The sequence below is a fragment of the Podarcis tiliguerta genome, assembly GCF_965153285.1.
Source record: "Podarcis tiliguerta genome assembly, chromosome: 14".
NCBI classification, from domain to species: Eukaryota; Metazoa; Chordata; class Lepidosauria; order Squamata; family Lacertidae; genus Podarcis; species Podarcis tiliguerta.
Window position 1 is genome coordinate 15,260,592 of NC_139547.1, and position 12,560 is coordinate 15,273,151.

Sequence of the window (12,560 nt, forward strand, 5' to 3'; positions counted from 1 at the left end):
CTTTGGTTACATGGGATAATGAAAGATGTCCTTAACTCTTTCAAACCAAAGGGAATATAAAGTGCTGCACTTGGCCTGAATTTTGCCCTAAATATTTACGTGCAACATGTTCACAGAATATAGCCATTTTTTCCGACTTTCTTTTAAAGTATTAAATGCTTGTTGACTTGGGTTTGATCCTAGAATGATGGAAGCTTGGTGGAAGCCTCTGCTGGGCGGTCAGCTCCTCATGAGAAAGTAAGGATTGTATTTAAGATCCTCTGAAAAAGAATAGCATTTGGGATTGGTGGGAATCTCGACTCTCTGTCTCTCCCTTTCCAAATTTATTTATCCAGGGCCTGGATATCAGTGTTCCCCAACCACCCTTAAATTCAGCACTGTTTTTCTCATTTCACATGGTGCATTTTCTTACCATTCTTGTGCGTAGTTTATCTGTTTGTCATCCATATGCATTGTCCTTTTGGTTTAGATGCTTGGTCATCTTTTACACACTCAGTATCTTGGTTGCTGGTTTCTTAGATCAAGTCCTTTATAATCTGAAGTTCTATGTAAACTAGATGAGTAAATAGTTCTGCTGAATTTTAATGCTTCCTTTCTTCAGTGCCTTTTGGCGTTGACTTATGTGGGATTTTGAAAACACTCTTTTGCAGTTGCCAGTGGTAATCAGGGTGCCAAGGCTGGCATTCTCTGCACTGACGTTATGTTCAAGACCATTTTCATTACTTGGGTACGGTGACATTGCTTTACCAGGTAAGTGTCTTTTTTTCATCAACTAAGATTAACTTGAAGGGACGCGGTGGCGCTGTGGGTTAAACCACAGAGCCTAGGACTTAGAATCATAGAATCATAGAGTTGGAAGAGACCACAAGGGCCATCGAGTCCAACCCCCTGCCAAGCAGGAAACACCATCAGAGCACTCCTGACATATATTTGTCAAGCCTCTGCTTAAAGACCTCCAAAGAAGGAGACTCCACCACACTCCTTGGCAGCAAATTCCACTGTCGAACAGCTCTTACTGTTAGGAAGTTCTTCCTAATGTTTAGGTGGAATCTTCTTTCTTGTAGTTTGGATCCATTGCTCTGTGTCCGCTTCTCTGGAGCAGCAGAAAACAACCTTTCTCCCTCCTCTATGTGACATCCTTTTATATATTTGAACATGGCTATCATATCACCCCTTAACCTCCTTTTCTCCAGGCTAAACATGCCCAGCTCCCTTAGCCGTTCCTCATGACTTGCCGATCAGAAGGTCGGCGGTTCAAATCCCTGCAACGGGGTGAGCTCCTGTTGCTCGGTCCCTGCTCCTGCCAACCTAGCAGTTCGAAAGCACATCAAGTGCAAGTAGATAAATAGGTACCGCTCCGGCGGGAAGGTAAACGGTGTTTCCGTGCGCTGCTCTGGTTCGCCAGAAGCGGCTTAGTCATGCTGGCCACATGACCCGGAAGCTGTACGCCGGCTCCCTCGGCCAATAAAGCAAGATGAGTGCCGCAACCCCAGAGTCGGCCACGACTGGACCTAATAGTCAGGGGTACCTTTACCTTTACCTTTACCTTTAAGAGTAACTCAGCATGATGACCAAATGGAAAAATGGAGAGTTAAGAAATAATTACGTAAAAAAAGACTTCTCAAATACCGTAGAACTGAATGTACCATTTTTTTATAACCGCAAAATAATTTTTTAAAACCCAAATAGCTTGATGAATGAAAAGTAAACAAATAAATAATAAACTACGTGAAAAAGATAATAGTGACTTTGGAAAAGAATGGGAACCTTTTGTAACTTATTCCCAGAAACAATGTAAAAGTATGGATTCTTTGGCAGGGTTTAAATAAACATATATAATGTAATTTACTGCCAGCCTAGCAGTTCGAAAGCAACAGATGGTAGGGATTTCATTCTTGTTTGCTACTTTTTCTTTTTGTGAGGATAGGCTTGGGCTAAGGTGGAGAGCTGAAGTAGTAAGGAGCAGTGAAAAGAAAAGGAGAAAAATGGTTCAAAATGCCTATATGCCTATATGCCACAAAATATCGTAGTGCTGGTTGCTGAAAGACCCTTAATGAGCATATTGTAAATAAATTCCCACTGTAGGTTAAAAAGTTGTTCATCTTCTAAAATTAATTTTAAAAAATCAAGTCAACCAGTACATGGTATCCCTTCTGAATGGATGATGATGATAATGATAATAATAAATACAGTACTCTATTTAGTTGCTCAGTGGTCACATTTTTAGGAATTTTCTGAAATATCAGTCAGAAACTTTATTTAAATTTGTGATTTAAGTTGGGCTTTTAAAATAGGGTGGTATATAAATATATGGAATATATATATATATATATATATTCGTTATTTAAATCAGTGATTTAAATCAATCCATATTGCTGGTAGCTCCATGGTGGGTGCTTGAATAAAGGTAGATGGAGCAAATCATGCCCTCTTTTAGCCTTCTAAAACAGTAGCTAAGGGTGTCTTCACAGAGGGGAGGGGAGCAAGGCCCCCAGCCCCTTTTGTAATCCTAGGACAGGCAACCCACACTCAGCCCTCCAGATGTTTTGGGACTACAACTCCCATCATCCCTAGCTAACAGGACCAGTGGTCAGGAATGATGGGAATTGTAGTCCCAAAACATCTGGAGGGCTGAGTTTGGGGATGCCAGTTCTATGATTTCCTATTCATTAGTATAAGAAGAGGGGATAGTGATTTTGCTGGCTTTGTTTACTTCCGGACAAATATTTCTGACCTATAATTTTGTGGTTTTTTTAGGTCTCCTGGTGGCCTATTGTCACAGGTTTGATGTTCAGACAAGCTCTTCCTCTGTGTATTTCATTACTTCCACGATAGGTAAACAACTCTAACTCTTAATGGGGCTATATCTACAGTGAAGCCATGAACATACTAGGTGTATGTTACTCAACAGCTCTCTTGTTCCTCTCTTTCTACAGCTTATGCTATTGGCATGTTGGTCACATTTGCGGGCCTGGCGCTAATGCAGATGGCACAACCAGCCCTTCTCTATTTAGTGCCGTGCACACTAATTATGGCCACGTTCGTTGCTTTGTATCGCAAAGAGATGAAAAAGTTCTGGAATGGCAACAGCTACCAGGTAGGCACAGTGCATTTGGGTCATTATGTGTTTACTTTGTCCATTAAAAAAAACCATACAGATGGCACACAGATGCTGACATCACACAAATACTTCTGGTTCATACATTTTTAACAGATGGATGCTTTTGGAAGACGTAGCTCTTGCATGTTACATGATACAAAATGGGGAACTGAGACAGTCTTTTTTTGTTCACGTTTTGAATTTGCATTTATTTGAACACCTGGCCCTTCCCTAGACTAATAATTGTTTAGTAACAATAACAGCTTGCTTTTGTGTCTCTTTCTTTAGGCGTAATATAGCCAGGTGTAAAGAAAAATAAGAGGCATTTTCCTTCCCTATAGTGAAATTGACAAAGGCCTAGTTCTTATTGAGATCTGGGTCTGGTCCGTACCATTGCAGACTGCAGGTGGGGGCTCACATGGCTTGAGTGCTCCTTCATTCAGAAATATTCCCTCCAGATAGAAAGGTAATGTGTTAGGGTTCAGGTTTATATAGTTTTCTTCGTGGAGGACTTTCTTTTTCTTTTCTTTATTTGTTCCGTTCTGTACTGCCTCAGATTGAAAAGATTCTAGCCAATTTGAAATGCAAAATCCATAAAATAAAACAGCCATAGAGTGGCAAATAAAAATAAAATGACAGTCAAAAGTCAAGGGTTTAAAGGAGCCGGGATGTTTAAAACGACTGGTTTGAATAAAAAGATTTTTTGCCTGTTGTCTAGAAGGTGCGTCTATATCCAACGCTAGTCCTACTCAGAGCAGATCCATGAAAATTAATGAACCCTATTCAACCCATGGAGTTTTACCCAGCACCAGCTTTGCTAAGAAAGGCATTTCACAGTTGGGTCGGGATTGTTGCAAACGTCCTTTCTCTGGCTGCAACATCGCCTCCCTTCTGTTTTGAAGTGTAATTGCAGCAGGGTGTTGGCTGATGACCATAATGTGCAGGCAGGTTGGTGTGGGAAGAGGTGTTCCCTTAAGTATTTTGGTTCCAAGCCATTTATGAGTGTGAAGGTAAGCACCAGGGACGCGGGTGGCGCGGTGGTTTAAACCACTGTGCCGCTTGGACTTGCTGATCAGAAGGTCGGTGGTTCGAGGCCCCGCGACGGGGTGAGCTCCCGCTCGGTCCCAGCTCCTGCCAGCCTAGCAGTTTGAAAGCACACAATGCAAGTAGATAAATAGGTACCGCTCCGGCGGGAAGGTAAACGGCATTTCCGTGCGCTGCTCTGGTTTCGCCAGAAGCGGCTTAGTCATGCTGGCCACATGACCCGGAAAAACTGTCTGCGGAGGTGGACAAACGCCGGCTCCCTCGGCCTGTAAAGCGAGATGAGCGCTGCAACCCCAGAGTTGTTTGCGACTGGACTTAACGGTCAGGGGTACCTTTACCTTTACCTTTAGGTGGGCATCAGAACTTGGTGGGCTTCGAAGCAAATAGGTAGCTAGTGAAGTTAGTCTGAACCCCAAGCTGAGCTGTGCGATTAATCTTAACTATGATTTGTTTGAAACCATCCAACTACAAACCATGGATTGTGGAGCTGTCTTATTTCAACAAAGAATACGTCAAAATGCAATTTAGGAGCTAGTTGTCGTGCTAAGCTGTGGATAATTCACATTGGGAGTAAAAGCTTGCAAATTCCTTCCTGCTGCTTGACCTCAAGACCAAGCCCAAGGCCCACCTTGGCAAATTCTCAACTGAAGCATCCATGACAGGTGGCCATCCAACCTCTGTTTTAAAACCTCAAATGAAGGAGAATCTGCCACCTCTCAAGGGAGTCTGTTCCACTGTTGAACAGCTTACTGCCGGAAGGTTTTTCCTGATACAGATCTTTTTGCTAGGGGATATTCAATCCAGAAGCCTCGTCCTACACCTCTCACTACTGCTTTTAATGGCTTGGTTGCAGTACTAGTGGCTGCCATGTTCTAGGAACGCACAGTACTAAAATATAAGACCACAACATGCTGCTAATCATGATGGCTATGCAACTGCCATGTTCAAAGGCAATATGCCTCTGAATGAATGAATATCTGTTTGGTTATTGGTTAGTCGGCTGATGAAGCAGAAAAATTGCAAACTAGTGAGGACTGATCCTTCTTTCCATATTTAGAATGTCAACCAAAGAGGTTCAGCTTCATCCAGTGTGTGCTTTATAGACCTTTTTAAATACAGCTTTTATGACATCCTGTATGAGTTCTGATTCCCAGAGTCTGTGTGCGTCAAGGAAGCTCTGGTTACTGTCTTTTCAGAGAGTACTCAAGCATAAAATTCTTTGGATTTGAATGATGTTTTTGCCTTTGTTCGCTACCGAAGTTTGCTCTAAATACTTCAGCCCTAGTTCCTAGCTAACAAAAGACCACTCATACCTCAATAAGAAGCTTCATTATTGAGAAGTATTATGTTGCCATAGCGATTGTTTCATATGCTTTTCTCGGCTAGCTCCTTTTTGAAGGATTAAAATTGCTCTGAACTTTGGACCTTTGTGTCAGCTTGACTTCCCTTGGAATGAAAAACCCAGACTTAAAATTTGGGAATCTGAGTGCAGTTCAAATATTGTGCACAGATTAATGAGACCGTTGCTCCGGTCTTGATGCACGCAGCTTGAAGAATTGTTCTCATTATATTGTTCTCCCATCTATCTTGACCTTCAAAAAAAGTGGTGAGGTATATACATTGATTGTATGGCTCAGCAAGCTTCAACATGCTTTCATTATGTCATGAGACTTAAAGGCATTCATGTACATTTTTTTTTAAGAAGAGGGACAGCACTTCAATATTGTTTGTGCTCTCTCCAGATGGATTGTAAAGATACTTAGTCCATTTTTTTTATTAGGCATATAGGAAGTGTTATACTGAATCTGACCACTGGTTTATCTCACTCACTCACCAGGAGTGGGAGACTTTTTTGGCTCCACAGGCCAGATCCATATCAGGATCTGCCTCCCGGCTCTAATTTGTTGCTATTCACCTGGCAGCTCAAATAACATCAGGTGGCTTGGTGCTTTGAAAACCATTTTGCATTGAACCAGCTGATAAAACGAAGGGGAAAAACCTCAGTCACCTGCAAGGTGCTGGGAAGTCCTGACTTTAGAGTGCAGCAAAACTGAACAGGTTTGAGAGACTTCCCTACGGGGATCTGTTTTGCACACCCAAATCAAACTGGATGGACTTCTGCTCACATCAGCTGTTAACACAGGGGTGTTACTCCTGCTCAGCACTAGGTTTGGGTGCACAAGCGAGCTCTCAGCAAGGAGCTGTTATGTGTACCCAAATCCAAACCTCGCACCAGCTGATTGCACTAACCCAGCACTAAGCAGGGCTGACTTCTTTGCCTATTGGCTGATGCGAGGGAAGCTCAATGCTGCTTGATTATATAATAATATAATAATTATTATTTATACCCCGCCCATCTGGCTGAGCTTCCCCAGCCACTCTGGGCGGCTTTCAGTCAAGTGTTAAAAACAATACAGCATCAAATATTAAAAACTTCCCTAAACAGGGCTGCCTTCAGATGTCTTTTAAAGAGAAGATAACTGCTTATTTCCTTCACATCTGAAGGGAGGGTGTTACACAGGGTGGGCACCACTACCAGGAAGGCCCTCTGCCTGGTTCCCTGTAGCTTCACTTCTTGCAGTGAGGGAACCTCCAGAAGGTCCTCGGCGCTGGATCTCAGTGTCCGGGCTGAACGATGGGGGTGGAGACGCTCCTTCAGGTATACAGGACTGAGGCCGTTTAGGGCTTTAAAGGTCAGCCCCAACACTTTGAATTGTGCTCGGAAACGTACTGGGAGCCAATGCAGATCTCTCAGGACCGGTGCTATGTGGTCCCGGCGGCCACTCCCAGTCACCAGTCTAGCTGCCGCATTCAGCTCTCTTGTGCGTCTGGACTGAGTAAGAGTGACCTACCGCATCTCTGCCGATGCATGGGAGTACAGTCCTGCTTTGCACAAAATTTCAGAAGCTCCCGGCAAACAGCTGGCCGTTGTGCACTTTGGAAGCTGCACAAGGGGATGTGACGGGTGCTGCCTATTGGCTGAAAGGGGCTTTGCAGATGCTGCCAAGGACTGCTCTTAACTGCACCATGCCTGACATCAGAAAGGCCTTGCAGGTCAAATGAAGAGTCTGGCAGGCCAAATTTGTTCACAACTGACAGTGTATGCTGCCTGGCAGCAGTCTTTCTTCATCCTACTTGGAGATGATGAAGAAGAGTTTGAATTTGATATCCCACTTTATCACTACCCTAAGGAGTCTTAAAGCAGCTAACAATCTCCTTTTCCCTTCCTCTCCCACAACAAACACTGTGAGGTGAGGGAGGCTAAGAGACTTCAGAGAAGTGTGACTGGCCCAAGGTCACCCAGCAGCTGCATGTGGAGGAGCGGAGACGCGAACCCAGTTCACCAGATTACGAGTCCACCGCTCTTAACCACTACACCACACTGGCTCGCATTGAACCTGGGGCCTTCCGGGTGCAAAGCAGATTCTCCACCCCATTCTAAACAAAGATCCTGAGCGAAGTGAATTGATTTATTATTGTTGTGTGATAGATTTTTTATTTTATTTTTTGGTTGAAAAGTAGAATACAGATGGAAATAATAACAGAATGGAAACAGTTCCCCGATCTCGAACTGCTGCACGGCAAACATTCTGTGCCATTCACACTCCCAGCGGTGGCACAGCTGAGGCTCATTTAAGGTTCTTCTGCAAGTTCCCTGCAGGTTGGATCAGGTCCCAAATGTGCAGTGTAAAATGTGACTGTGCTTGAGTTAATACTCACATGACACAAGCTTTCTAGAGTCAGCTCTCCCTAGAGAGCTTTTTACTTGTTTTGCACTGTTCTTCTTGTGTATTAAAAACAAGTGGCTCTCGCCAAGGGAATGAACTCCTCAAGAATATGCTTGTCACAAGGCATAATAAGCAGTAGTATTGTACCTGAGTAAAACTCCATCCCCCCCCCCCACATCAGCCCTGTTCATAAAGAGAGGTAGTTAGCACATACTCTCCTGAAACCTTGGTAGAAAGGTTTGTGTCAGGAAGACCTTGTTCAAATAAGTGTATTGTTGCTTCTAAAACATTGCATACTTCATTTTTTCCATCAGGGCAGAGGTGTATGGAGGCCTGAGACTTCCTTTCCTTTCTGACAGGATACAGAAATGAACGTCTGGCCCAGGGCCTTAGTTGCCTGTTGACCTTGACTTTTGTCGGGTTTCTCCAAATCAATGTTATTCAAACCTTTCGAGGCCATATCTAAAGCACTATTATACCACTTTAACAGACATGGCTCCCTCTGCCCCAAGAATCCTGGGAACCGTAGTTTGAGCGCTGTTAGGAGACCCCTGTTTCCCTTACAAAGTTACAATTCCCAGAGTGTCTTCACCAGCACTTCCTCTTCCCAGGGAACTCTGGGAATTGCAGCTCTGTGAGGGGAACAGGAGGTGTCTCCTAACAACTCTCACCACCCTTCGTAAATTGCATTCTCCAGGACTCTTTGGGGAAGCCAGGACTGTTAAAAAGTATGGTGCAGATATGGTCACAATATTTTGCAACTGTCCGGTCTTGAGGTTACCAGGAACAACTATACCTCTTCCTGTAGCGGAATGTGGTCCCATCCAGAACAGGTAATGTCTTCAGTTCCCGGTCCAAGGAACCGCCTGTCCACATTTCCTCCTGTTTTGCTAGAACTCAGCCTTAGCTTACGGACCCTTATCCAGCCCACCTCTGTGTTCAGGCACCAGTCCAGGACCTGCACAGCTTCTTCTGACTAGTGCAGTACAGAGAATCAAGAGATTAAATTGTGCGTGATTTATGTTTTATTCTAGACTGAGCCGGCATTAATAACAACGCCTCCAGGCGAGAGGGCAGCCTGATAAGTCAGCCTAAGTACCAGTGAAGGGACTAGTTGAGGACCGCATTTTGAGGCTTGTATTTAATTTGCACTGCTTTTTTTTTGTATTTATTTATTTGGATTGAATGCACACCTATAGTTGTTAAGAGTGCCCCGTTACTCGCCTCGACAGCATAAAATAGCTATTCTGAACAGTTTCAGTGATGTAAATCAGAACCTATTCAAGATGTGGACTGGTTAGGTTGCTGCTTTGTTCTGCCTCCTATTCAGCCTTCCTTAACAATGACACCATCATGTGAATCAGCCCAAGAAAGCATAGAACTGTTCAGAAAGCCTTGTGGGAATGATCTATATTCTTAATGGGTTAAAATCCTGAAACGGAAGTGGAGGTGTTGGCCACACTCCAGTGTCTCAGCTAGACTTGAACTCGGTTCTGCAGCATGTATAAATTATGCAGCTTTAACATGTCCTTATTTTATACAATTTACTTCCGCTTGGCATGAAAAAAAGACCATGAAACTATGACCTCTAGAAATGCTACCCACAATGTCTGTGGTATCTTTGAGAAAAGTCACCAATTACCCATTTTTTTTCAAGCCTGTGTTGAAATTCCTAGAAGGAATTTTGTAACTCAACATGAAAGCTGGTTCATGGGGTGCTGATTTCAGTTCTCAGTACAGTTCTGCATTCTGTGGTTCTGCAGAACCGGGGAATCCATATACATCTGGAGCTCAATTAAACAAAACACACACACACACACCCGCCCAAACTACTTGGGTGTGTTTTGTTGATGTGTTTAAGTTTTAGCCATCATCTGATCATCCTCCAGGCTACTTATGTTTATTTTTGGCTGGAGTTGGCAGCGTGACTTCTCAGTCTGCTTTGTGTTTCAGTCCTGCCAGTACGAGAGTCCAATGACATTAGATTAGATGTCATTGTGCAGCCAAAATCTGCTCTTCAAATAAGACCAGTGAAGTGCTTATCTCCATAGGCCTGTCTTCCAAATATGTGTATGGTATTAGTTCAGAGGGCTGCATGTACCCAGGCTTCTCAAGCATGATCTTTCTGCACTGTTCCCTGAGGTATGCAAGCAAATGTTTTCCTTCTGAACAACACTCCTTGGCCCTCCGTTTGGTAGCGTTCCTTAAAATTGCCACTGTCGATCCTAGCCTGATTGTAGAAAGGAATTTTGCAGATTGGCATAATTTCGAAAGGTAGAACGAAATCCATGAACCACTTGCTTTTGAATTTCATTTTGACAAGGCCATTGAGTTTTTGATCCGTGTTGAATGGTTAGCTTCCGCATGGGGAAGTCACAAGAATTGGGACAGAATTATATTTTTGTGTTATGGAAATGGGGTTTTCTGGTTACTGGTACTTTCGATGCCATTTTTATTTCTTTCTCCAGCTTGCCCATTGGAGACAATGGAGGAATCTCAGCCTTTATGACAGCAATGATTGGGACAACAGTGTGGTCTCTCGCTTGCAAAAAAATAACAAAATTTTTATTAGTAGCAACCAAGCTAGGAGTTCATGAGTGGGTCTTACCTCATGTGGGAAATGTGATTGATTTTAGTTTTTAAAAACTAAAGGTTTTAGTTTTTAGTTTAGTTTAGCCTTAAAACTAAAGGTAAGCCAACTTGTTCCATATGTGACAAAGCGAAGCCACACAATTACTGGCATAGTTCATACTTTTGCTTCCTAAGAAGGCATCATGCAGAAAGAAGCCTCCCAGTTGTTGTAGTGTCTCTGTTTCTAAGGAGCTGTACCACTGTTTCCTGCTTTCCAGCATTCGCCATGCTTTGGACAAGGAGAGATGTTGTTTACACACCCTCATGGCTTGTGTCGTTTTTCACTCTCCCTTTTTTTTCTGGCGGGAACAAGAAAATGAAAAGAGGACAAACTGTGGTTGCCTCTTAGCTAGTTTTGGACCAGCAGCTGCTCAGATGCTTGTTTCCCTACGATATGTTGTTAAGAGGCAAAAGTATGAACTGGACTGAATATTCAAATCCCTCCCCAGTGGCACATGTCTGGATTCTGAGACGATTCTCCTGCAGGTCAACTGCAGACTGAAACTGCTTCACACTTGGCTCTGACCCAGCGTACAATAAATAGCAAATCCTGGCTCTGAACGGGCAACATGACTCAAGTCCACTCTACTTCCGTACGTTTAAAAAAAGTGTTATGAATTACTGCACATAGGAAAATACTTGACTCATTAAAAACACATGCTTTGCTTGCCGAAGTAATTGATGCAAGGCAATATTGCCTTAAGCTCTTCTCTGTTCTTTATTTGCAATGTGAATGGCAACCTATGTCACTCATATCACACAAGCATAGCTAACCTAAATGGCTTTTATTTTATATTAACACCCAGCTACCAAGTTGGCCCAAATGTGGGTTTTTTTGCCTCTTTTGAGACTTCCTGGCAGATATATTAATAGATAGTGTAAAAGCCCTTTTTGATGAAATCATTCTTAGTTCTTGTTTTTCCATTAGCAGTAGACAGACATTTGCCCACTGCAAGGAAAATAATGACCCATGCTAACTATTTACTTTCTGGGGAGTCGTGGGTTTTCAATTCCTGTTTCCACCCCCTGCCCCTCCAACCCAAAACTCTAAATCATTTGCTAACTTTTTAAACTGGACAGCTTTCCCTCCTTTCGTATTCAGTGTGGAACAGTCAGGGGTCAGCATCACAACAAGGATGCATATCTCATAGCTTAGATGATATATTAGGAATCCATTGTGTGATGTTTAGTAGTTGTAGGGAAGTATGAAGATTTGCATCACACTTTTTCTAATTTATGCAGTTATCTGCTAATTTTCTATATACCCAGTGGCTTTAGACATGTGAGTAATATGTCCTTTTCCTTTCTGCTGCCTAGCCAAGTTGGTTTTTCAAACACTTCCAACATTTAGGGGGTTTATCGGCACTATCTTAACTTCTATAGTCCACTCTTTTAGAATATTCATTTATTCATTCAGCCTTTATTGAAGAAGAGTTTGGATTTGATATCCCGCTTTATCACTACCCGAAGGAGTCTCAAAGCAGCTAACATTCTCCTTTCCTTTCCTCCCCCACAACAAACACTCTGTGAGGTGAGTGGGGCTGAGAGACTTCAAAGAAGTGTGACTGGCCCAAGGTCACCCAGCAGCTGCATGTGGAGGAGCGGAGACGCGAACCCGGTTCCCCAGATTACGAGACTACCGCTCTTAACCACTACACCACACTGGCACAATCTTTTAGAATACTGTAGTCTGATGAAGGAGCTAAAATTTTTCTGCTGAAGATTTTCATCAACTCAGTCACTCTCACACTGAAATGTACTTCTTGGAGCAAGGGAGTAGCCAGTTTCCATCTTTATTGCAGAACCTTCCATCAGCACCCTCCTACAGAACAGGTTTTCAAAAACCTATAGGAAAATTTCTAATGTGCACTTGTGGGTACATTAGATTGCAGCCCAGGACATAGGATACATTCTTTAGCTAGATTTTTTTAATTTCTTTGTTTGCTGCCCAAGCTCGGTTCAGTTAAATACCCTTGTATCTATTACATAATTATTGTGACAGTTGCTTCGAAAGAGTGCGCAAAGATTTTATTGCTAATAGTGTACTTGGTCTATTA

At 43.0% G+C, this 12,560-nt stretch overlaps 1 protein-coding gene and 1 long non-coding RNA gene across 7 annotated transcripts in view; one reads left to right on the forward strand and one right to left on the reverse strand.

The window, feature by feature from the left end:
* Positions 1–12,560, forward strand: part of SPPL2A (signal peptide peptidase like 2A) — a 40,258-nt gene that overhangs the window by 24,781 nt on the left and 2,917 nt on the right. For 2 of the 6 annotated variants that reach the window (XM_083412088.1, XM_083412089.1), the window contains 4 exons: positions 184–237; positions 651–750; positions 2,758–2,835; positions 2,937–3,097. In XM_083412088.1, the coding sequence (XP_083268214.1) occupies positions 184–237; positions 651–750; positions 2,758–2,835; positions 2,937–3,097 (393 nt within the window). Of the gene's footprint in view, positions 1–183; positions 238–650; positions 751–2,757; positions 2,836–2,936; positions 3,098–8,906; positions 9,006–12,560 lie in introns of all 6 variants that reach the window. The other 4 variants (XM_083412091.1, XM_083412090.1, XR_014504574.1 and 1 more) reach the window with 3 other exon arrangements.
* On the reverse strand, positions 9,013–12,558 carry LOC310663911. Its single transcript, XR_014504666.1, has 3 exons — positions 12,157–12,558; positions 10,452–11,921; positions 9,013–10,410 (listed from the first exon to the last, which is right to left on the reverse strand). It is a non-coding gene; the product is annotated as an uncharacterized lncRNA (long non-coding RNA).